This window comes from Berghia stephanieae, chromosome 6 (genome assembly GCF_034508935.2).
Source record: "Berghia stephanieae isolate SIO BIC M18660-M18661 chromosome 6, UCSD_Bste_1.3, whole genome shotgun sequence".
Taxonomy (NCBI): domain Eukaryota; kingdom Metazoa; phylum Mollusca; class Gastropoda; order Nudibranchia; family Aeolidiidae; genus Berghia; species Berghia stephanieae.
This window is the reverse complement of record NC_088365.1, coordinates 36,504,630-36,531,286: the sequence shown is the minus strand read 5'-3', so window position 1 is coordinate 36,531,286 and position 26,657 is coordinate 36,504,630. Positions and strand designations below refer to the sequence as shown.

At 33.2% G+C, this 26,657-nt stretch overlaps 1 protein-coding gene across 3 annotated transcripts in view; it reads right to left on the bottom strand.

The window, feature by feature from the left end:
* LOC144974969 (protein CFAP20DC-like) overlaps positions 1–26,657 on the bottom strand; it is a 36,043-nt gene that overhangs the window by 5,144 nt on the left and 4,242 nt on the right. For all 3 annotated transcript variants that reach the window (XM_078918536.1, XM_078918537.1, XM_078918539.1), the window contains exons 2-16: positions 24,084–24,222; positions 22,505–22,585; positions 19,570–19,663; positions 18,676–18,748; positions 17,853–17,967; positions 16,670–16,826; positions 14,205–14,296; positions 13,114–13,320; positions 11,880–11,934; positions 9,407–9,676; positions 7,983–8,081; positions 6,691–6,870; positions 5,718–5,991; positions 4,467–4,572; positions 940–1,533 (exon numbers count right to left, since the gene is read on the bottom strand). In XM_078918536.1, the coding sequence (XP_078774662.1) occupies positions 940–1,533; positions 4,467–4,572; positions 5,718–5,991; positions 6,691–6,870; positions 7,983–8,081; positions 9,407–9,676; positions 11,880–11,934; positions 13,114–13,320; positions 14,205–14,296; positions 16,670–16,826; positions 17,853–17,967; positions 18,676–18,748; positions 19,570–19,663; positions 22,505–22,585; positions 24,084–24,104 (2,418 nt within the window). In that variant the 5' untranslated portion in view covers positions 24,105–24,222. The remainder of the gene's footprint in view (positions 1–939; positions 1,534–4,466; positions 4,573–5,717; positions 5,992–6,690; positions 6,871–7,982; positions 8,082–9,406; positions 9,677–11,879; positions 11,935–13,113; positions 13,321–14,204; positions 14,297–16,669; positions 16,827–17,852; positions 17,968–18,675; positions 18,749–19,569; positions 19,664–22,504; positions 22,586–24,083; positions 24,223–26,657) is intronic.

The window sequence follows — 26,657 nt, the reverse complement described above, 5'->3', positions numbered from 1 at the left end:
TTAAAAAATGTTCTCATTGCCAAATGATCCATAACCCAGGGGTTGGGGATAACTGACATAAAGAGCTTAATTTTTTAATTTTTATTTAAAATTGAGACTTCTAAATAAAGAGGTGGGAATTGAAAACCATAGTTTCCAAAGAATCTGGGGACATGCCCTTCCCCTCTCCCGAACTAAGAAAGTTATTGAAATACCATTCAATATGAGGTATTCTATGCATAATTTGGGCTCATTAAAAGCATATTTAACAGTCAATATTTTTCCTCTATAGCATGTGACACTTATGATTCACAACAAAAACCACTGTTTTCACTGTTATCATTATTGCAATATTTAGTATGTCCCCAAAAAGTGATGGTGATAGTCGTGGTAGAAACCATTCATTACGCATTGGTGGTAATACTGGTGTTAGTCATGATGATGCTGTTGTGTTAGTGGAGTTTTTGCTAGAGGTGATCGTGATGACTGCGATGATGATGATGATAATAATGTGGTAGTGGAGGTGGTGTTGCTGGGTAGTGATGATTGTGACAATAATGATGATGTTGTAGTAGCTGAGGAAGTGATAATGTTGTAGTAGTGGTAGTAATGATGATGATGATAGTGGTGGTAGTGGTGCAGTAGTGATGGTGGTGGTGATGATAATGATGATGATGAAGATGATTTTGGGGTAGTGGTTGAGGTGGTAGTAATGGCTGTGGTGGTGGTGATGATGATGATGATATGGTAGTTGGGGTGATAATGATGATGATGATGATGGATGGTGGTGGTGGTGGTGTTATGTTGGCAGTGGTGAAAGTGATGATAAAGTGACGATGATGAGTGTGGTGATGGTACTTTTGATTTTGTCTTAGAATTTTTGGAATTTAAAATTGGAAAAATAGCAGATTTGGACAGATAAAAAATGGAGATGATAATTGGTTAGCTACAAAGACTCACATTACTTCCTTCAGTCACTGACACTTTGCTTTCCCCATGTGGATTGTTTATCTCTCTAAGCGACCTCCGACTCATTCTTGACACAGACTTTCTACTGGAATCAGAGTATACACTTGGATTGAAGGTTGATCTTTGGTCAGGACTAGCAGATGTTTCTGGTACAAAGGATGATGGTCTAGCTTGAGAGTGAGATATTCCCCCAACTCTACTCATCCCCATTTTGCCATTAATTGCTGCTGATGTCGGATGTCGATTATGTGAGGCTGAAGGAGATGCTGTTGTGTAGTTGATGCTGTTGTAACCGCTGGTTGTGCCACTACCACCTCCATTGTGATGATTGCTGTTGCTACTACGGACAGACAATGTAGCAGAATTGCCCTGTGGCCGTCTGAAGCGGGAGTGAGGATGATGGTGGTGATGATGATGGTGGTGGTGATGATTATAACCATGGTGGTGTAATACATCTCCTTGTCCCTCGTCATCACTACTGCTATGGCTGACAAAATCATCCTCCAGTCTAGCCCCTCGCTGTGATGATGATTCAGATGTTCTTCTTACATTTGATCTAAAACCTTTGACAAAACTTTTCTTGGTCTGTAAATAAAAAAACAAATAAATAAGCCTTCTTCTACATTTGCTATTTTCTTTATTCAAAGATGATTAAACAAAAATGTGGATAATTACAGAAGGAAAAGATGGGGTAAAAAAAGTATTCATGGCTTTATTATCTGGTATATTTTCATCTCTTCTGTGATATGCTCAAAAAGTCGCCATCTTGCCTCCTGAATTTGAATAATGATCTTTTATTACACTTTCATACAGTGTTTTGCGGATATTAATAATAATAATAATAATAGTAATAATAATAATAATAATAATAATAATAATAATAATAATAATAATAATAATAATAATAATAATAATAATAATAATAATAAATGTCACTTTAAAAGCACTTTATCTTAAAACATTTTTAAAAATCAAGGCAGAAATATATTTATGACAATATCATGTACGAGGGTAGGCTGGAAAGTTTTGCCATTTCTGTAATAACTCTCTCACTTTTAGGAATAATTTTTTTAAACATACATCAAAAGTAATCTTGGAATCTGAGCTACAAATTGCTTATTTTATTTTTCGACAGTCACTGTCAAAACCAACACATAGTTGCCAATGCTGTACATTTGACATATTCCGTTGGGAAAAAACATGTCCTTTTTCTCTACCCCAAGATCAGACAGCAGCCTTCATGTCTTCGTCGCTTTCATATTGGTTTCCTTTGAGATACCCCATAAATTTAGGGAATAAGAAGAATTCTGAAGGTGCTTGGTCAGAACTGTAGGGTGATTGTGGCAAGATGGAGAAATCCATTTTCCTCAGTGCTGTTTGAGTCTGTTGAGTCGTGTGGGTTTGAGAGTTATCGTGTTGCAAAATCACAATTTTCTGGGGGTCATAATCGGGTTCTCCGTTTTTCCAGAGTAACAACATATTGATCAGAATTCACTGTTTTGCCCTGTTTCAAAATTCGATATGAACAACACCTTCAATGACTTAGAAAATCGTGAGCAGCATTTTTCTAGCCGACACCACAACTTTGAACTTTTTTTTTGGACAAGGAGAGTTCTTGTGTCGGTATTCCATTGACTGGCATTTGTTCTCTGGGTCATAGTGGTGGTTCCATGACTCGTCTCCAATGACTATTTACTGAAAAAAGGCATTGCCTTCATCTTTATGTACCTTTTCAATATTTGGAGCAAATTCTTTTTCATTGCTCTTTCATGTCACTTGTCAACATTCATGGGACCCACCTGGCAGACACTTTACTGCATCCAAGGATCCCTGTTATTAGACCTGTAAATGAGCTCTATAAAAATTGACTGAAACTGAAACTCTTCGTAATTCGTCGTAGCGGTAAAATCCAAAGAATCAAAATGAAAGGTAAACAGCAAGCTCACTTGAGCAAAGCAATGGCAGAAAACTAAATTGCAAGGGAATTAATTAGGCTACTTACCATTGTTCCTTGTAATTAGGTACCCAATCAGTGAAGAAACTTAGAAACGGTCAACCAGTTTGTTTACAACATGAGGTAATCGAGATGTGCTTGTAGCAATCATTTAACTTTCGATTTGAAGGTGTCTACATAAGGAACTTCCGGTGTTTCGAATTTTTCTTTCTCATACTTTTCCTGTCCTTCAAGTAAATGTGGTAAATTTTGGCTTAGACGAAACAGTGAAATTTATCGCTCGGCGGCTCAGTTAAAATTGGCTACGACAGGTTTCGAAAGTGAAAAAATAATTTCACGAAGGCTGTGTGAAAATACACTGGGGTGTGTTCAGACACGGCAATTCTAAAAAGCGTCGCTTAGCCTTGGCAATATATATCCATCATTAATATAAATGGCCCATGAGCTATGCGTGGGGCTGTGGAACATTCCTAGTTAACTTTACAGTCTATCAACTACGATTCATGAATTCTTTCTTTATTCATTTCTTTCTTCCCTTTTTAAAAATATTTGAATTTGACGAATTGACTGATTTCAGTTAATTGACTGAGAATTTACAGGTCTATGTTATGATGTGGTGTACCCTTTCCTTCTTTCGTAATGTCAGTATATCTAACAAGATGATTTACCAGAATGATGTTTTCGACTTCAGCTTGATTACTGATGCTTGAGGCACCTCAGGGCCTCCCGCAACGAGTTTGATCTTGAAGTTTTATTTCGATTGGGTCTCCTCCTTCCATGATCCTTACCCATAGCAAAACGATGATATAATCAACACAAGCATCATCATTAATAGGTGAACAGCCTTCAGAATTCAGAAATTCAATAACAGCACACTGCTTGAATCGAATATCATTTGGTGCAGTCATTTTCATTTTTTGTTTTGACCAAGATTGTTGATCACGTAGTAGAACAAAAATTATTACATCATGTAGTGATGTCATAGACCTTAGAAATGTTAACATATTAAAGCCAATTGGTTAAAGGGTATTTATACCACATATTAAGGTTCTAAGTCAAATACCTTTAAAATTATAAGGAAAATTGCAAAACTTCCTAGCCCATCCCCGTATATAGATGCACAAAAGCAAATAAAGTAGATCAATTCAATCCATAGAATACTTAAAGGTCAAATATTTCAAATGGATTAAAAAGTTGTCCAACTACTGATCATCTGATATGCAATGGAAGGGAATACAAAGAAATGGGACCTCAAACAATGAACTGAATGTGCACATATCTTATGATGCATTTTAGATTTTACATAAATAATTGGCTTGAAAAATAAATGAATAATTGGAATGTGCAAAATTGTAGAAAATTGTACAAAAGATTTTGTTCATGACCTTTAATAAATGTAAAAATTTACAATTTAAACAATGTAAAAGGACCCCAGAAAATGTCAATCTTTATTTTCACCTTAAAATTTATTTATTTATTTTTAAAATTACTAAAAATGAATTCAGATAATCCAAAAAAAAATAATTAAGAATTGATAACAAATATGCAAGCAAAAACTGAATACTTGATTATTTTCTGCTTCGGCAGTTGCTGGTGAAATATTTCGTCTCGGTGCTGACTTGGGCGGAGATATAAAAAAGTGGAGCTTGTTGGTTTCTGTTGATGCCTCTCTGTTAACAAAGGGAATAACATGCACTCATTCAATTGGTTCAAATGATACCAATTCAGTTAGGATCTAACATTTTTAAAATTTTTATAAAGATAATTTTTTTTTTATTTGACAGTTAATCAACTTGAAATTTTACCATGATTCACTCCTAACACAAATAAAATGAGAGTCATTGTGAACATACGACTGACAAGTTATTACAAAGAAACATTCAAATAGATAAATCTATTGGCTATATACCGTCGTCAATCTGCTTTTTTAGTAATGTATTTATATTTTTATTGTTTTTTGTTGTTGGCTGATGACGGGTTTGAGCCAGAAACATTCTGTGTTTGGTATTTTGTACTCTTTTGAAGCTATTACATTTATTTTTGTTTCTTACTTTTAACAGTCCACTGCTTCTAGCAGCTTAGTATCACCATCATTGAAACAGAGCAGGATTTAATTGATGTGTAGAGTTATGAAGAGATGATGAGTTACAAGAATCAGTGCCAGTCAGAAAGATCTTTGTAATTGGGATTCTATCCTAAACCCACATGGGACGGCGCATCGCTCAATGAAGGATAATGAGTAAAGGATATGGAAATCTAATCTGTCCAATAGTTTATTTTTTTTAATGGGAGTTTTTGACTGTTCACAGGCTATCTCTCTCCCTCTGCTTTCAGAAGTCAAAGTCTACATTTAGAGTCTCCCGCTCTTTCCCTCTACTTTTATATGCCAATGTATTTATATATTTAGGGTCTCCCTCTCTCTCCAACTACTTTAAGAAGTCACTGTCTATATTCAGGGTCTCCCTCTCTCTCCAACTACTTTAATAAGTCACTGTCTATATTCAGGGTCTCCCTCTCTCTCCAACTACTTTAATAAGTCACTGTCTATATTCAGGGTCTCCCTCTCTCTCCCTCTACCTTTCTAACATCTATATTCAGTGTCTCACTTTCTCTCTGCATTAAAATCTCAATGTCTAAATTAATTGTTTCACAATCTCATTCTGCTTTCATGAGTTAGAGTCTGTATATGAGCTTGTTTTTTTCAATCATATTCCCTTGGCCCCTAGAAATCTAGATAGAATTCATTTCAATTGGGCTTTTGATTCAATGAAAATTCTATCCTATTCATATTAGAATAACAGAAATAGATACTTACTCATCACTCTCCTCGTACTCTCCAGGATGTGAACTCCCTTCACTGGCTGAAGAGGATCCATCGCCATCATCATCATTGTTGTGACCTTTACCCTTCACGTGGTCAACCACTTCCTCTGTGATTCTCTTCTCACTTCCCAATGAACGCCTCCATGCGTTGCTGGTATTGTTCCTAACCATTTCAATTTGTTCCTGACCTCGCAGCAATGATATCACATCAGATACTGAATCGTTTATACAGATTGCATCATTTTCTTCTTGGTTGTCTGACTGACCTAAGTGATTAAAGAGATTGGAGGTAAAAACTGAACAATTCTCTATGAACATCTAGTAGTAGCAGCAGCTGGGTTGAGAGATGGAATTATTGAACACCAAAAAAAATTGACTCATATTTTAACCCTATACCCTCTCATCGCTTGAAAAATAAGAAAACTAATTAAACAATTATTGATGATCAGCGAGAGAAAAACAGGTGACACAGATTCCCTTTGCTGTGATGATTTCGTCAACAAACATTGTGAAAATACATTGCTTTGAACAGAAAAAAAACACTCTTCCCCTTCCTTTTCGAAACAAGTTTGAGTAGTTTCCCTTTAAAATTAAACTATTGAATTTTGAACGATAGAGTTATTTTATTTATCTTTTTAACAAGGTATTTAAGCCTAAATAGTTTTAATGTTTAACTTATGGAACAATGTTTATAAAGAATGGAACAGTAATTGTCACGCAAATCAAATTAAATTCATTTCTTTTTGAGTTACTTTAAGGTTTGAAACATAAGACTTTTCTAATGATATAACCAAAAAAAAAGGTAAACATCAATAACATCTACCTTTCAAAATTTGTCTGCTAAAGCCTTTTAGGTCTGGATTTTAAATATAGATTACCAAAATACCTCATCACATAATACCTTCTTTTGAATAACTTCACAGGGTGATTTTTTATTTCAAATTCTTAATCAATTTCACAAATACCTTTCCGTGGAGACTGTATTTCTGGCACATCAGGCCCCACTCCCGAATCTTTCATACGTGAGGATGATATTGATGTCACTGATGACTGTACTGTAACCTCTGCCCCTTGGTTTGTATCTTGAATTTGCTGGTGTTGACCAACAATAGCTGATGTCGGTGGAGATAGATAACTGGAGTCCCCTTGTTAGAAATGAAAAAAAAAAAAGATTTTGACCATTAAAGATGAAAAAAATATCAAAATATATTATTTGAAAAGAAGCAACAGTACTTGCCTACTGTAATTTTGAAAAGTACTGATCATTACAACATTTTAGAAGTGAATGCAGATGTAGCTAATTTACAAGACACCATAAGACGACACTACCTAGAAGATTTAACATCTGCCATTGGTGGCATTTCAAAAGGATCTTAAATTTCAGGATTTATATCTATAAATAATGTCACACTGTTAAAGATGTACAGCCTGACACGACACGTCTTAACTTCTTTGAGGATATGTGAAAAACAGGGTTTATGCGACCTCTTTGACGGACATTGCCAACTTTTCAGTTAAGATACAGCAAGTTTTGGCATGAGTTCCTCCTCAAATGTTGCAAAACACATGAAGAAAATCAAAACAATGATTAGAACTAAAAAGAGAAGGTGCACACCATACAAATCTGACGTGATTGCTTTATGTTATTTTGTCAGTGGTTTATGAATGAAGTTTTGTGAGAAAAATGAAAAGCGTTCTTTTAAAATTTTTTTTTACAAATTTCAATTCTTGCATTAAAATGTATCCTTTCTGTTATTACCTAACCTAACTTTGGATGCACAAACTAAAAAAAAACCTAACAAATCAATACACTTTTTAAAATCTAGTTTATTGATTCTCTAAAACTTTGCAACAAACCAGGTTTTTATCCCTACCAAATCATTCCAATCTTTATCAAGGAATAATAAATGGACACCCTGTATATATGACACAGAAACAAGAGAGGACCAAAAACTGTGTCATGTAGCACTCAAGAGATTGATATTTCTTATCTGGTAGCACTTGAAATAAAAAAGTAGAGAGGTAAGTAGGGGTCCTGACCTGGGTGTGATTCAACCCCCTTAGAGTGAAAGAAGGTAAGGACTGACACACTTGCTCCAGGTGGGTTTCTCTTTGAAGACTTTCTGCTACAGCTCCACATCTTGCTATTTCTAGTAAACATTTTACGGGTCACAGCATCAGGCTGGTACTAACTTGTGTTGTTTTGTTGGGGTTTTATATTATTTATTTTTTTTTTTTTAATTCTGGTAAAACTTACCTCTTTGTCCAATAGTTTTGACTCTTGGTCTTCGTCTGACTCTGTCATTGGATGGCTGTCTGGGTGGATGTGGGGCCACTATTGGACTGTCTTTCATTCCTTTTAACAGATAATGTCATGGATTCAATATAAAATCGAAAAAAATTTATAACCAAGCAAAAGTGACAAACATAACCTTGATGATTACTATGTGTTTGTCCAATACCTATATAATAAAACTAATACTAATACTACTACTAATAATAATAATAATAATAAAAACAATAAAAATAATAATGATAACTTATAACATATCGTAGTTAGGGTTGCTTAAGTCAAAGGGTCTTTTAATACCTTGTGATGGAAAAAAAAAAGGTTGAGGTCAAACATATTCTGATATGATCATAACAGATTATCATCATTTGCATCGTGAGCAATCAAAAATATAATAATTAATATTGATTCATCAATATATATTTTAAGTTATGGAGTTCCCTGTCAATGGCATTTTTGAAGTGGTTTATACTTTTAACATTAAAAAAAAATGAATTCAACTGTTTTATGTAATAAAAGTCTTTACAATAAGAATGTGTGATAAAAATGGTGCATTTGTCTTCACATGTAAATTTTACATAGGAGTGTTTTATGGTCAATTTGGTCAAAACTATGAACAATTTTGTATGACTGTATAAGGTCATCCCTCTTTCTTCTGTATTTTAAAGATGGAAGGGCTAAAAATTTCAATCTATCCTCGTAATTGAAGAAACATGGTAACATTCATCTAATAAAACTCCTTCGAATAATACCATTCATCATGTTTGCCCTCTTAATACAGTCATGGATAAGAACATCAAAGTTGTATTCTCAACCAAAAATCTCACAGCATCTTTATCTTTTTCTGCATTCGCAACAGATAGTAAACCAGTACAAACTGTGTTTTTGTAGTTATCATAACAAGGGTTTTTTCCTACCAATATGCAATACAGGGAAGTAACCAGTACAGTTTATCTTCAAAAGCATTTAATTTTCTGATTGAATGCCTCCTTATCAAAGATGTTGATTCAATTTTGTTTTCACTAAAAACAATCTCTTTATTAAATATTGAAAGAATGAATAAAATTTGAGAACATTCAAAGTTTATCTCATGCTTAAATGAACAACTTTATGCAAATCCTTAAAACAGTATGGATGGTATTGGTGAAAAAACGGACATTATATAAATGTGAAATTGATTAAAGAAACAATTTCATATCAACCAAAGTCGGCCCATCTCAAACTGCTTTATCTAAAAGCTGATTTTAAATATTTCAGCAAAAATATTCATGTACCCTGGTATAAGGTCAGATAAATAAACAAATTCAAAATTAGGCAGGGTCAGTGTAATGTGAGTCTAATATTCCCTGTTAAAACTATATAACAAAGCATCTGTTTCTTTACATAGCTACCATTTAAATTGACACTGCTATAATCTTCCATCGTGACAGGTTCTGACTGTTGTCTTGAATATGATAGAACTCCAGAGCTACTTCCTGAGTGGGCTGTATGGACCGATCCAGCGCTACTAGGGGCCTGAGGTTTGATGCCTGGGACATCTAGATTGCTGTCACCATGTCCTCCCATCCCTTGGTGTAAGATGTTATCTGTGCTGATGGTGATGCTGTCTGACACATTGCTAATGTTTTGGGTGCTACCAGCGAGACTGTTGGTACTCTGACCTGATGATAATAATAATAATAATAATAATAATAATAATAATAATAATAATAATAATAATAATAATATAATAATAATAATAATAATAATAATAATAATAATATAATAATAATAATAATAATAATAATAATAATAATATAATAATAATAATAATAATAAATAATAATAATAATAATAATAATAATAATAATAAATAAAGAAGATGAAGAGGAAAAGAAGAAGAAGAAGAAGAGAGAAGAAGGAAGAAGAAGAAGAAGAAGAAGAAGAAGAAGAAGAAGAAGAAGAAGAAGAAGAAGAAGAAGAAGAAGAAGAAGAATTATTATTATTATTATTATTATTATTATTATTATTATTATTATTATTATTATTATTACTAGTATTATTAATAAGAATATAATAATAACAGTATCAGATTGACATCAAATTTTGCATAGAAATAAGTTTCATTGCATACTATGATCCTTTAAATATTGAACATTATACTAATTTAACAGGCACTGCTTTTGTTTTATTTCTTTCAAAATAGTGCTGCAAAATTGATTACAAAACAAAAGATATACAAACATTCACTGCCCAGTGAATGAAAGGGTTGAAAACAAGATCGCCCTTTAAATGCCTTAATGGTTTAGCACCTAGGTATCGTATGAATTCATAAATGTCTATTCTCCATCTAGAATGCAACGTTCTTCATCTGACCACACAAAACTTCAAGTAAACAACAAATCAAATTATTTTATGGTGGGAGATCATTCTCACCACTTTGTGCTCAAATATCGAATGATCTTCCCAGGGCTATTTGTGAAGCATCAAGTGTCGATATTTTAAAATCAAAGCTTAAACATTACATTTTTTACAAAAACATATTTCTAAGTCTCTGTCGATGTTTCACATTTATTTAATATAAATGTTTTTGTGTTTTTTTAAACTGAGAGTGTGTCTGATTGTGTTTGTGTGTTTGTCCCCATGTTAGCGATATTCTAGATCGCCATTCTTGTAACTGTGAAGTGCACAATAATAATGGAATTGCATTGGAACACATCACAACCTCATGTTTTTTTTTCAATTGCCCATATCAAAATTGTGAATGATGATCAGAATCTGTCAGGTTGATCATATCTGGTGACAGACAAGTACTTAACCTAGCTATGGTCAGCACTCTTATTGTAGTCATTAGTTAAGTATACATTTTTTCCAAGATAACCATAATTAGAATGTGCTCTAAATCATGCCGTCTAGAACACAGACTATATGTAAGGTATGTAACACAATCATGCCTGCTGTTACTGTGACAACAGTACACAACCTGAGACCAATGTCAATGGGAACAAGCTATATTATTTTCCATGTGCTTGAGTCATTGGTCAATTGCAAAATGTGCTCACAATGAATGATCTTCATAATAAAAAGTGTTCAGTTTTCGAAATATCCAATCTCATAATAGGTCGTTTAATTTATTATTTAGCTTGGACTGTGGGTATATTTACAACTTTAATAAACAAAGCAGCGTGTTTACTTACTAAGAAATATCCAATCATTGGACATCAATAAATCTTGGGATTAATGACAGTTGAGCAAATACCTGAATACAGATTGTTTGTCCACATCGCGGTGCATATTTATGGAAATTGCTGTTCAAATGGTTATGTAACACTGCCATCACTAATTTCCAATTTACATGATCGAAATGTATGTAGTAAGATACGTATGCTCAATTCATTCCAGTTTGAGCAAAAATTTGTTAATGTTGGAAGCAAGTCTCCAAAACATATATTTCTTTCAACATTTCTTTCATTAACTTTTAAGTTATTCTGCAACGAAGCATGAGCATTAATAATAATAATAATAATAATAATAATAATAATAATAATAACAATAATAATAATAATAAATAATAGTAATAATAATAAAATAATAATAATAATAAAAATAAAAATAATAATAATAATAATAATAACAATATATAATAATAATAATAATAATAATAATAATAATAATATAATAATAATAATATAATAATAATAATAATAATAATAATAATAATAATAATAATAATAATAATAATAGAGATAATACATAACAAAAATTATGCCAATGATTCATATTCTGCATTACATACGGTTGGCTTTGTTTCATGATTACCCCTCCTTCTAGCCAATTTCCTATTGTGTAACTTCTTGCACATAGAATTGTTTTAAAGTTGCTCACCATCTATCCCTATCCTCGATGTTTGAGATCTCAGACTGCGATTTGTCAGGCTCCCCTGTTTGGATATAAATATGAAAAACATTACTTTAAAAAAACATTCCGTAACTAACATGATTTTCACTCTCATCATACTCAAAGAAGAATAAAACAAATAAAACAAAAAATAAAAAAATACTGAATACAAATAGGAAAAAGCTAAAACACATAACAGTGTTCCTTGAACAAAGAAAGGATAGCATCTTTTCTTAAAAAGCAAGGTCATTCAAAACTGACCCAATCCTATTTGTCAAAAAATAGTAATGACACCAATATTATTATTATTATTAATAATAATAATAATAATAATAATAATAATAATAATAATAATCTATCTTTATTGTCCATATATATGGCAATTGGTCATTAATTTATGCTTGTTATAAACTTATATGAAAACTACAATATTAAACAGATATTTCACTTCTTCCTACTCTCTTTCTCAATCTCTCTTCCTCTAACGCACGCGTGCACATACAAACACAACATAAACAGATGCAATTCGTTTTCAATTTGTTAAATTTGTGGTAGTCTGACATTAAATAGAATCATCATAATCAAATGGCAAATCAATCTACCAATAAATAAACCAATCAGTCAATCAATCAACCAGTCATTTTTGGTTTATCTGTATTATATGAAATATTCAACATTTTTATGTTGATTTGTACTTATTAGTTCTATATTTATTCTGACAAAACCTTTCTTCCAAATGGTAAAAGACTGAATTCATGGTATAAGATGTGTTTTTTTTTATTGTTGATAATTGCTTTTTCATTAATTCTTTCTACGCCATCAAGAGGATGGTTTATTATTTTTGCTGCCTCTTTGATAGATTTCGAAATTTTCGATTTATCTCTAAGTCTGCATCTGCCAAATCATATAGTTCAGCCAAACGCAACTACACTTCTAATCAGTGACTTATAAACTTGTAACATTGTTTTCTTCCCTACTTGAAATGTTCTCATTTTCCTACGGATGTGTAATCACACATTTTCAGTCTTTTACACCAAAATACATAAATTATCAGTAGAAAAGAAAAGTTAAAATCAAAATACAACAGGAACAACTCGTACCCTCTCTGTCTTTCCAAAAGTAAAATAACCAAATAATCCATTTTTATTATTGTCAGTATGAATATAAAAAGAATGTTGAAAAAAAAAAAGAAAATGAAAAGCATCTTTAAAACACGTCCCACCTGTCTTGATGTTTTTCTCCCTGTATCTGGGGGTGCCTTTGGTGCCTTTGAGCCAAATGCAATCTTGCCATCTGAAGTCTGCATCTTACGACCACTAGAATTGAGGTCAAGCTCTAGCATGGAGCCTGGACGTACCTGATCCGCTAGGCCAGACCCTTTCCATGTCTTCAGTCTCTCAGCACATTTGATTTTATTCAAAGTTATCACCTAAAAATTTGGTGAACAATATCACACATATCATTTTCTGATCTGAACTATTAAATAGATGTTATGTTTATAACTATAACTAGAGGAAGACAGAGAATGACATATTTAAATAACATAAGAATGACCAAAAGTGATTTTAAAAGTAAAGCAAACTTCATGCGCATGACAGAGGATCATGATAGGTGGACAGAGCTGCCCGGCAACGTGCTCAAAAGTACAAGCCACGGTGGATGATGATGTTTATATCCTTTAATTTATTAAAATATTGGTCTGATCATTTAATTTCATTGCTTGGGTCTAAATGTAAGGAACTATTGGCTGATATTTGCTGGTTATAGAGTCGGTCGAGAGTTTCAGATTTTAATTTTAAAGACTTTCTTTTTAAGCTTTGGTGGAAATAAAAATAAGGATACTGTTCTCAGGCAGAGTCAAAATGATTTTTAAAATATAAATTGTCAACTTTGCACAAATTCTGGGCTATGAACAAGCTATTCATTTTTAATTGGCTAACAGTTAACCCTTGCAGGCACTCAATTATATTTATTCTGAGGGAATTGAAAGGTTTACTAACTAATAAAACAATTTTAAAGCAATATGTGATTGACAAGGCATGGCAAAAACAATCATCTGGAATGTTATGTTAAAATACACCATGACTTTTCCATTTATTAATTTGTGTTTAAGATATTCATTGATCTGAAAGACAAATAACAATAAAGTTGCAATTTCAATAATTAATATTTTATGAAATATCTTCTGCTAAAAATAAAAATTGCTCTTGGTGAAAGTTGCTAAATTTGAAAAACAAATTTTTTTTTAATGGCCAACAGGCAAATTAATACATAATGCATATTTTATAGTTCACACGTTGGAGAGCACTCTACCTGTGTGATGTGATGGACATCCTGTGCCATCTGACATTGCTTTGGGATGTTGTCGATATCTCCGTTATTTGTAGAGGAACATCCATATAGTTCTATAAAGTAATAAATCAATAAGGGATAATGATAATGAAGTGACCAGTTTAAAGCTTTCATCTTGACAGGGATTTAATTCACATCAGTTAGTCACACTAGACCAGGTTGGGAGTGGATTCCACCCAATGCATTTACGGATTGCCTAATGTTTATATTATATTATCTTTAGAAAGCGATGATCAGGCCTGTAATTGGTTGGTGAAAAAATTGTCTGAACTTTTTGAACACGCAAAAATAGACCAACAGGACAAAAATATGGATTAATTAATCAACACAACACATATATGACACGTCAATTGACTAGTCAAATCCTGTCACTTTCCCCAACTCATCTATAATACAAAATAAGTAGGTCCTTATTTAATGGTTCAAAAAAAGAAAACCCAATTCCTACCTTTTTGAAGTTGAAGGATGTGTAACTTGTGCTGGACACGAGAAGCTGCTTTATCTTCACTCCTATTTGTTTGTGTTAAATTTTTAAGCTTATTCTTTCGTTTATTTGGATTAATTCTTAGAAGAAGAAGAAGAAAAAGAAGAAGAAGAAGAAGAAGAAGAGGAAGAAGAAGAAGAAAAGAAGAAGAAGAAGAAGAAGAAGAAGAAGAAGAAGAAGAAGAAGAAGAAGAAGAAGAAGAAGAAGAAGAAGAAGAAGAAGAAGAAGAAGAAGAAGAGAAGAAGAAGAAGAAAGAAGAAGAAGAAGAAGAAGAAGAAAAAAGAAGAAAGAAAAAAGAAGAAGAAAAAGAAGAAGAAGAAAGAAGAAGAAGAAGAAGAAGAAGAAGAAGAAGAAGAAGAAGAAGAAGAAGAAGAAGAAGAAGAAGAAGAAGAAAAAGAAAAAGAAGAAGAGGAGGAGGAGGAGAAGGAGGTTAGAGAGCAGTCAATCATCATTGAAGAAAAATATTTATTTCGCATTATTTTTTTCCGATTGTCTTCTAGACTGAAACAAAGAAACCATGGGAAGAAAAAAGCGAGTCAGAGAAATGCGTGTGTGTCGGTAGCAAAATAGAGAGAAAAGGCCGGTCCGACACACGCTGTGCATGCTAGTTATTTACTGACTAGGCGTGTGTTAGACGACTCGCGACCCTCTTTTTCGTCTGTGTGGCACAGTAGGCAGGCAGTGAATACATCCATGTCTAGCGCAGTGAGTTGGTGGAATGATAATATACCTAGCTGACTGGACAGTCTAGTTTTGTTTTGTCTTTGACACGACAAATAAAAAGTTTATTTTTCTTTCTTAAGTCGGTGTTCGAAATAGAATAAAAACTTATTTTTTCAAGGAACGAAATAAAACTCTTTTATTTTCTTTTTTTGTTGGTTCTGTTCTTTGACGTTACGAAGTTTCTTTTTACTTTTTTTTTTTGGTATCAGCACTTAACAGAATATATCGAGCAAAATCATACTGTCAGAAATCTGACAATTGTCGGAAGATTTACAGACCTGAATGATATTTGCATGAAATGTTTTGTGAACTAAGATCAATGGTTAATTTGGCTCAGGAATTTGCTGTTGTTGCTTTGATAAATCAATTTTTTTTATCCCTTGTCATAATTAAAAGCATGAGTGTAACTTCAGGGACAGATTACTTATTCAAATATTTACATAATTTGTTTGTTTGAAAATATTGTTGTTGATTTCATAATATTGATAATTCTAAATTGATAATAAGTTCCTCAGACCATAAGTGTTTGGGATTTGAAACACGACGATCGATTTTATTTCAAATCAAAAGTGAGCTTTAATTTGGCCCATATCCACCAAGTGTGCTCAAAAAGCTGTATAAGAGGTCCAAAGCTAAATGCAACATTGGACATTTTGGACAAAACAACCAATAACAGGTGTTATTAATTTTTCTCGAAAAGAAAAATGCTGTTGCCAGCCTGGTATTTATTTTTAACTTGACTGTGGTGAATGTGAGTAAAGAGCCATTCCCAAGGACTCAACTATGCACTGTACACAGCTAGATTCAAACAGGGACCTTCAGGTCACCAGCAAAGGACACACCGCAAGACCATAAAATGGCAACCCTTTCATTCATCTCTTGGCACATTATAGAATTATCTAGGATAAAATCAATTGAGCTTCTTTAAAAAAGCAAGGTAAGTCATTAACACAAAATTCTGGGGAAAAAATGTTCCATTGTTTCAAATCACAGCTTAACATAAAATATAATACTCTATATATACATGTATATATTTTCAGTTTTCTTGCATATTTTCAACAACAGATCAGCTTTTTATCATTTGAGCACAATATTGAGGGCAATATTTTATGCTCCACAACTTGTCCATAAGCTTTCAAATTTACTAGTATTAAAACATATTCAAACATCAAAAAAAAAAAAAAAAGAGAATGAAATCCTTTAAATAAGAGGCCCTCACCATCATCATCAGTTGTGTCAGGCGGTTGTGACTTCATGGTAAATATGCGCCTGACTTTACAGTTTGCTGATATGGTCAGTTGGTCAATGGACCGAAATGTTTGACTTGTCCAAGTTTCTCCAACCAGTGACACCATATCTAAGGCCAGATTCATCCACTGTGGAGAGATAAGGTCAATGATTTTTAATCTTTAAAAAAATTTAGTAAAACTTAATTTTCATTCCATCCAAAAAGCAAATCTAAAATTTCTTGTATCTTAAAAATGAATGAATTAAATAAGGTTACATAGTCTTGAAGAGACTTGCCACAAATTGTATATCATTTAGCAACTTGACAGCCTGCTGTATCCATGAGGTGATTTTGCCCAAATATTTCTATCAGGTGCTAATTTCTTTAGGACAATACGATTGTATTTCCTTTTAATTTAGGTGGAATTTTAGTTTATATGTTCAGTTGGTGCAGATTGAAGGAGGTTATTTAATTGTCTATATATTGTTGGTAATGATGCTAATATAGAAATAGACCGCAATAAAAAGAAAATAACTGATGAAAAACAAAGCAAAACACAAGAAGAGTGGTGAAGATTGTATCATGAATTGAACAAAACACGAATTTATTTGTTTTAATAAACAACAAAATACATAAAAATACACAATTTGTACTCAAACTCTTCTCGAGGTGCCTAAATATTCTACAACCAAACATCTGCCTGATCAGAAATCTTCTTCTTCTTCTTGAAGCATCAAATGCCATCAAGCTTTTGACAAGTACTGCGCCATGTTGTATGCGCTCAGGACAACCAGAAATTGTTCATGACTTGGTGGTGTCACTATTTCGTCTGAAATTTTGCCCAACCTTTGTGGTTCTTGGAAAAAATACCTGTTGCCAAAATGTTGTGTTTGATCTGTTGATTGTGCATGTCCATGGAGTGGAATTATTCATCATTCATAATTCCTTGCTTTACGCCTTAAAAAAGTGGCATGCAATGTCCAGATCTTAAACTGGACCTGATCATGGCATGACTTAATCTTTGAAAACTAAATTCAGACTGCATTTTTAAAAATCCCCATTGATTTCTTGTTCTAAAGTTAATCCATCCTTATCCTCTATTTCAAAACCAGCACCCAATAACATATTTAACCACGATATTCAACCACAAAATTAAATAAAATGTGTAACTTACCACCGCCCTCCTTAAAACAGTCAATGGTATTTTGGCGTGAAGTGGAGTCACTTGTGTCTCTTTCTGAGCACTTGATAACAAGAGACGTCTCTTGTTGTTGGCCAAATCTGTCACCCTGGAGGATTAAAATAGTAATGCCATGACTGATAAAACAAACACACAGTAACACATGCCATCTTTGATGTCAAAGTAAATACTGTATATTAACTATTGACTCTAACAATTGCTTCTTTATACTGTCAAATAAAAAAAAAAGAAAGAAAGAAATGGCTAAGACAGAATAAGGAGTCAAAATAAGCAAAATCTCACACATAGCAATCACATAAATTTTGTAGGAAATGCTTTTTCAAAGTACAATGTGATTAATACAAGCAATACTGCTCTTAAATACCATGATGTCTAGAGTTATGGACCAAAACTTTAATAAACAAATATCAAGCTGTTAAATTAATTTTTGTTCACTATCTTTGATGGCTTACTGATGAACCACCGTAAAGTCTTTTGCACCAAAAATCTAAAAGTTTAAGATTTACAACTGGATTTATGAACTATGGCTTATATACATTAGACATTTGATTCAATATCACAGAATTAGGATGTTACAAGGAAATCAGTCAATATGCGTTTATCATTAGATCTGATTGATTAGCACTTGGATACTTTCAGTAGGAATAGACGATTCTACATAGAACCAAATTCTCTCCTACTGAGATCAAATGTATTAAAGAATAGATTCAAAAGGTTGTCATTTGGACTCCTTAAATTTTTGCTTCATTTTTCATATTAAAAAAAAAGATAATAATGACAACAAAATTTAATTTACCCAATTTCCATAGAGAAGTCAGCTCCCCTCGGAACATACAACTGGACAACAAGATAACGCTGAACCAAGGTCACTGTTTTTAAAATAATAAGTAAATAAAATGTTAATTTTACCTTTGACTCGACTCACTGTCTCGCCCTGTGCTCGCAAAGAAAAAAAGAAGATTGTATCTATATATCTCTTACCCACGCTAAATACCATACTCATATCTTTTTGAATCTGTTGATGATGGATCAGAGTAAATTTAACAAGATATGCAGCTGTTATTGGTGCAATTTTCCAAGTCAACATTACTTAGCATCAGTGGGACATCTGAAATTAATGTCCATTTCTGATAGAACAAAGAAAACGTGAGCAAAATGCCTTTCATCAGGGCATAGTGTCAAGGTGCCTAATTGCTGGATTGAATCCTCAGTTGTGAGTCTAAGGCTTTACATTTACATCACAGTGACACACATAACCTCACGAGAGGTTTTTCTGTCAATATCTTTCTCTATTTTATGTAGAAAAACTTTATTGTTTCAGTTCTTTTAATGTTAACCTCGACAAGGTGTAGAAGGGTTGAATGAGATTAAGATTCTGTAAAGTTAAATAGGTGTTATCATTCACATTGTTTTCATTTCATTTTGTCAATGGTGAGTGTCAAATCGCAAGAGCACACAAAATTTAAGTGTTATTAAACTAGATACTTTAATGACAGCCTGATACAAATTTCACAATCATATAAGTTATATCACATTTACAACCACTAAACAGTTTGTAGTTATATCACACATTTACACCCACTTAACTATTTATAACAAACTATTTCATAATAGAAATTCATTTATCAATATAATAATCATTAATTCTTTCAGGATTCTCATGAATCGTCAATCTGGAATAGTAACTTACAACTTTGTTTGGGATCTTTTGGTGCTTGTAGTTTAGTTGTAGCAGGAGTCCCTTCCAACGTGAGAACATATCCTTTGACATCTTTTTCATATATCTGTGCAGTGAATTGAAAAATGGAACTCGTATAACAGTATACTGTCACATTACTACCAAAAAAAAAGTAGGATCACTGATGATCAAAGACAAAGAGGATGTCGAAAGAAGAAAAAAATATCTAAACAGTCACCCTCAATAAATTGATCAATGTTTGGATCAGAGATGCAAAAGTAAAAATCAATATAACAATCAAATTAAATAAAGCACTTGTGAAGTCCATACTTATTTACAACTGTGGTACCTGGCCTTTAACACAAAGCGAAGAGCAAAAACTTGAATTTGCTGTAATGTATTTAGTTTGTGTGTAATGAGACATGATTATTTGTAACATTATGTTAATTGCTTGAAAAGGATAAAAAGATTTATCATTATTTTAGGTTTCACCGGAAAAGACTGTAAAAAGTCCTTTACATCCAATACCCAACAATTATTAGCAATAGAGCACTCTACAAAAAGTGCTATGAAAAACCTCTTTGTCTTCACATTTTACAGGCCAGATAATGACTCAGCCATGTTCTAAGAAAAGACAAGGGAAAATACTTGCAAACAAATCTATGCATGTATATTTCAAAACGTGTCCACAGGGTAAATATAAAAGATGACCATATGAACTTGTTGATTATTGATTTCATTGCTTTATCTATCCTATTGTATTAAAAAGATGGTAAACGTTCTTGCAGGCCTGCTTCGTAGTACTTAGTTCTTGTTTGTTTTGTTTTGTTTTGTTTTGTTTTGTTTTTTTTGTATCTATTCTTTTTCTTATCAGATGATGTCCAAAATAATTTGGGGTTTGGGTCCTTGACCATTTATTTTCTTTCTCAATTACATGAATAGTCTCCATAATGAACAAAGTCTCCATTTAGAACTGCTTGCATTCTGATAATGCAACAAAAAACAGAAATGTTTTAATGAATAAATAAGTCTCAATAGTCACGAATTGGAGAGTTGGAATGAATGAAAATGTAACACAACCTAAAATGAGACATGAAATGATTTTCTTTAAAAATTGGACATGGATTAGAGGACTGGACATGATTCAAAGCCCCGGGCATCGATAAGAGCCCGACAACTGAAACACACACAAAGTGACAATAAGAACAACACAACACTACACCTCTCTTATTATCTGATCTCTTAAGAGTTATGTACACCACTATTGCATATTTTCATTACAGTGAAACACTCTGAAAATAAATCAAACCGTTTTGGAAAGATCATACTGGAATAAATAGTGAACAAGAAGCTCATAACTATTATAGATCAGTAACATTACACTTAATAATAACATGAAATGAAGTGCCAAAAGACAATGGAGGATAAAAACTTTTTGCCGTGATGGAAACATGGGTGAGAATTTTTCAGGGATCAATTTGCCTGAAAGACAGACCAACAAAGCCAGTTTACCTGAAAGACATGCTAATTTAAAACAAGTACCCACCATCTTAAACTTTAAAAGACCTAACGATAAGAGTCAAAATGCCAGCAGTCAATTTTTATCATAACCAAAATACTGCTGGCATGTTTCAGCAAACTTTCACCCATGGATGAGAATCGAACTCCAGTCCAAACTGATATGTCACAATCTGGCCAGATGCATCAGGTTCGATTATCATCATTGCAAAAAGTTTTTATCCTCTAGTGTCTTCTGGAATTTCTCTACTCACTTCATTTCAAGTTATCATTAACATAGGTGCCTGCTCCATTCAATTTTCTGCACTAGTAGTAGTAGTAGCGTATGGCTACACCTCCAAATTTATTTCGTCAACCCAGCTTCTAAAGTCTTCCTCTGCACTTATATTCACTCAATACATCAGAGCTTATTCATTTCGTCTCTATATTATAATATGGAAAAGAGAGATAATAGCTTTATTGCTGGGCTTAACTTTAGCAGATTGGTAACTGGTCACATTTTGACCCCCATTAGTTGTTAGTGAGGACAAGCTCTTGTTTGAAACAATTTTTTTTCTGGGATTAATTGACAAGCATCCCATTGGCACTGCAAGAAGTTTTTATCCTCTATTATCATCTGGAACTTATCTATTCACTTCATTCCATGTTATTATTAGCATTACACACAGTTTGTGATACGCCACTTTGTAAAGTTTCATTGTGGAAAACTTTATATTCATGATTATTGAATAATATCCTCTCCATTAATACCATCTCTAAAACTAATATCAAGCATTGCAACATTTTACCAAATTAAATACAACTTTTATGCTTAACTTAACCATCACAACTGGATATACCAGTATGTGTGCTAAGTTTTCTATTTTTTTTAAAGTTCTGATATTGTTGTTGCCATTAAAGTTATGTTTTGACAAAGTCAGATTACAAAGATGAACTGTTTTTCTTATTTCAGGCCAATTTATGATGTTAAAGGATTGTAATCAAACAAGAGTGTTGAGTAATTGGATGCAAAGTAAATTAGTGACATAAACAAATACTTATCATCGTCGTGCTAAAAAAGAGTCAAAGGCGTATAATTGTTATTTGATTGGTTTCCAAGTAACCCGAGTTGCATCAGTTTTAAAGAATTTGGGCCCCAGACAGGCATTTAAAGAAAACCTTAAACAGTTGCATCCCTCAGAAAATTTGTCAAGTTCATTAAACGGCTAATTGTGCCAGATGCGTGTGCACAACAAGGTTATACAGTGTGACACAAGTCATCATTATCATTAGTACCTTTATTATTTTGATATAATCAACAACAAAAAAACAACAACATAACATCACGTGAGTGATAAAAATAAAGCTCACAGAAATTCTAACAACAACAAAAACTAAATTAAACCCCCCAAAAAACAACCTATAACTATAACATCACAATTCTACTTACCTTTTTTATTCCAGAAGAAAGTTTCCATTTTGATGTTGAGTCTCTTCCTTGTGTGCTAAAAATCTCAAAGGAAGGTCCGCCCTGTGAAAGAGAAAAGTTCATAAATAAGAAAGAGAATGAATTAAAATTGAAGGAATGTATGGAGAGAGTTGTATTTATATTAACAAATGCAACAGAAAGAGTAAAAAAAAAAAACAAATTAAATAGAAAAAAGAAAAGAATCTGAAAGGGGTTCTCATAAGCACCCGTCCTTGTAATACACCAATCATTTATGGATTTTCCTCCTTCTCCTCCTTCTTCTTCTTCTTCTTCTTCTTCTTCTTCTTCTTCTTCTTCTTCTTCTTCTTCTTCTTCTTCTTCTTCTTCTTCTTCTTCTTCTTCTTCTTCTTCTTCTTCTTCTTCTTCTTCATATAAACCAATTGACTCAGACTAAATATTACTGTCTATAATCATATTTTTTTAATGGTACACCCAGATGGTTGGTAGTGCATCACTACAGGTTTCAATATTGCTCATTTGGTTTATGTGTGTGATTCCCAAATTAAACAACCGTCGTCTGGTATTCATTTAACAAAAGCATTTTTCTTTAATTATAATAATGTAAATTATTTCTATAGTGCCCATTCCCACTCAGTGGCAGCTCTAAGTGGTGGATAAAATACTGCTCATTGTTAAAAATACAATTTCATCCAATAAATTTCGTAGAAAAATGCTGTTGATTCAACTTAAAATGACATAGAGCTGCCCCAGATGGTTTATTCATTTATTTCTGAGTCTAATGTAAGACTACCCAATGAGACCAGCAACAGATTGTCATGAAGGCATTGCAAATATGTTTTTAAGCATTTTTTGAAGATGTCTATTGACATCTTATAACTGAATCTCACGGCCACTGGAAGTGAATTCCAAGTGCTAGGGCAGTATGGTAGAAGGAACGCTGCAATAGTTTTGATTGATCTTTCTTAGGACACACGGTTAGAAGGTAAAGATTGCTTGATCTTAGTGGGTGAGTAGGAGTATAGTACATTAAACCCCTATAACTAGGGGCAGCATGGCTCAGCAGTGCAGTATGTTCTTCATACCCGAAAGGTACCGAGTTCGATCATCCATCTCTACTCTGTGTATCCTTGAGCAAGTTTTGATGTGTCACATTGTTGGCATTGTTTAATGATGTTTTTGTAGAGAGCCTGGAGCTCATAATGCTTGAGATATACACTACTTATTTTTTTTTTTTCGTTAATCATTATTATCATCATCATGATTATATTATTATTATTATTATTATTATTATTATTATTATTATTATTATTATTATAAAACACCAAATAAAATTAAGCCAATGAAATCTACATCATTACAGATTACAAAGTTCTAAAAGAAACTAACCATGAAAATACTTGGAAGTTATCATTTATAGCAAGCTGTAATGACAAAACCAAACAAATTTTAAAGTAAGAAGGCAAATTATGTCCTAGGCTTTCTCAAATCTCATATCCAAATTCAATTTAAAATGTGATACAACTCTAATTATTAGATAAATAAATATAAATAAACAAAAAAAAAACATTTTGTGACTAACCTGATAACCACTTTGAAACATTATGCTTTCAGATGCACAAGAATTTCCTCCTTTTGGTTTATTAACAGTTTTTAGTTTTAGACTTGAATTCTATTGTCTTCAACGAGTATTCCATTTGACCAGAAACCTGCATTTAGATCTGAAACAGTACAAAAGTAAAATAGTTCAGAAAAGTGAGTGGAGCAGGCACTTATGTTGGTAACAACAAGAGATGACGTGAGTAGAAAAGTGCCAGAAGACAATAGAGAATAAAAAATTTTTCGCGGCGGTGATGGGGTTTGAACCCACGACCTTATTGGTACGACAACTCCGCCTGGCCGGTGAGAGCATGACTCTACCGTATGAGCTATCCACGAACCAAAACAAAAAAAAATTTTATTCTCTATTGTCTTCTGGCACTTTTCTACTCACTTCATCTCTTGTTGTTACCAACATAAGGGCCTGCTCCACTTACTTTTCTGAATTAAAAATTCACCCCATATACCAGAGCATACTCAATGTCTCAATTGTTTCTATGTTATATGTTTGTGTTGAGAATATTGGCTATTAAGCTTAACTGCTGGCCAACTAACTTCACGTTGGTTGTGTGTGTGTGTACCCGCTGCCTCCAGTAGTCGGTGAGAGAATACTCTAGTAATGAATGACCTGAGTTTGATACAATTTTTTTTGGGTTCGTGGATAGCTCATACGGTAGAGTAAATTTTTTATTCTCTATTGTCTTCTGGCACTTTTCTACTCACTTCATCTCTAAAAGTAAAATAGTGCAGTGCAGAATAGGGATATCGTTAATATCCTAAGTTAAGAAAGTAACATTAATTAAGAAATTCACAGAATACTTGCAATATTATATACTGGAAGATATGAAGTGAATAGAAAAGTGCCAGAAGACAATAGAGAATAAAAAATTTTTTCGCGGCGGTGGTGGGGTTCGAACCTGCGACCTTATTGGTACGACAACTCCGCCTGGCAGGTGAGAGCGTGGCTCTACCGTGTGAGCTATCAACGAACACAAAAAATATTCGTTTCAAACTCAAAGTCATTACTAGATCCCTCTCTCACCCACTTCTTGAGACCGCCGATTCGTTCGTACACCACCATCGCGAATAATTTTGACCAGCAGTTAAGCTTAATAGCCAATATTCTCAACACAAACATATAACATAGAAACGATTGAGACATTGAGTATGCTCCGGTGTATGGGGTGAATTTTTAATTCAGAAAAGTGAGTGGAGCAGGCACTTATGTTGGTAACAACAAGATATGAAGTGAATAGAAAAGTGCCAGAAGACAATAGAGAATAAAAAATTTTTTATTCTCTATTGTCTTCTGGCACTTTTCTATTCACTTCATATCTTGTTGTTACCAACATAAGTGCCTGCTCCACTCACTTTTCTGAATTAAAAATTCACCCCATACACCGGAGCATACTCAATGTCTCAATCGTTTCTATGTTATATGTTTGTGTTGAGAATATTGGCTATTAAGCTTAACTGCTGGTCAAAATTATTCGCGATGGTGGTGTACGAACGAATCGGCGGTCTCAAGAAGTGGGTGAGAGAGGGATCTAGTAATGACTTTGAGTTTGAAACGAATATTTTTTGTGTTCGTTGATAGCTCACACGGTAGAGCCACGCTCTCACCTGCCAGGCGGAGTTGTCGTACCAATAAGGTCGCAGGTTCGAACCCCACCACCGCCGCGAAAAAATTTTTTATTCTCTATTGTCTTCTGGCACTTTTCTATTCACTTCATATCTTGTTGTTACCAACATAAGTGCCTGCTCCACTCACTTTTCTGAATATTATATACTGGATGTTGGTAATTACAGATAAGCAACAAGACCCAAAATAATCAGACGAATTTATTTTATCCCATGAGTCTTAGATCTGGGTTACTCATGAGTCTGGATTCATCAACAATTTCAGGCATCAGCCTTGGACTAGATTTACCCATTAATGCTTACCCAAAGCAAACTTTTTTATTCATACGAGTGGAGAACCTGCACAATTTGCAGGTAAATAAAGGCATATTCTGCAAAAGCACTTATATACTTTAATGATTATCATGGAAATCAAGACAGATTGAGACGAATCCATTCATGCATAAACAATCAAAATCGGTCCACCAATAAAGTCTGTAGGTCCGTGCAAATGAATCTGGCAACTGTAGATTTAACTTGAAAATATTGAAAACATAAAGTGGGCAAATCACAAAAATTAAATGCATCTATTTTAATGATTATACAAGATTAGATTGAAAAGTCTTGATGCCACACTTGTGCTTTCAAAACTATAATATAGAAACAAAATTGACAAAGGTATCAAATCAAAGCTTAGTCTATGTCCTCTTTGTTTATCATAATAATTTCAGCATAGTCACTGTTCCCATCCGCACAAAGCCACTTATTGAATCGCATTGAAGAGGAATTCACAAAGCAAACTTTGAGTCACCTCTGCTGCATCTCGCCATCACTACCAAAATTTGCCCCCTTGAGGTGTCACCTTCAAGAAAACTTCCTTTTTCAATTTGATCACGAGCTTGTGGGAGCATTCATGGTATCTAACGGGCTCATACCG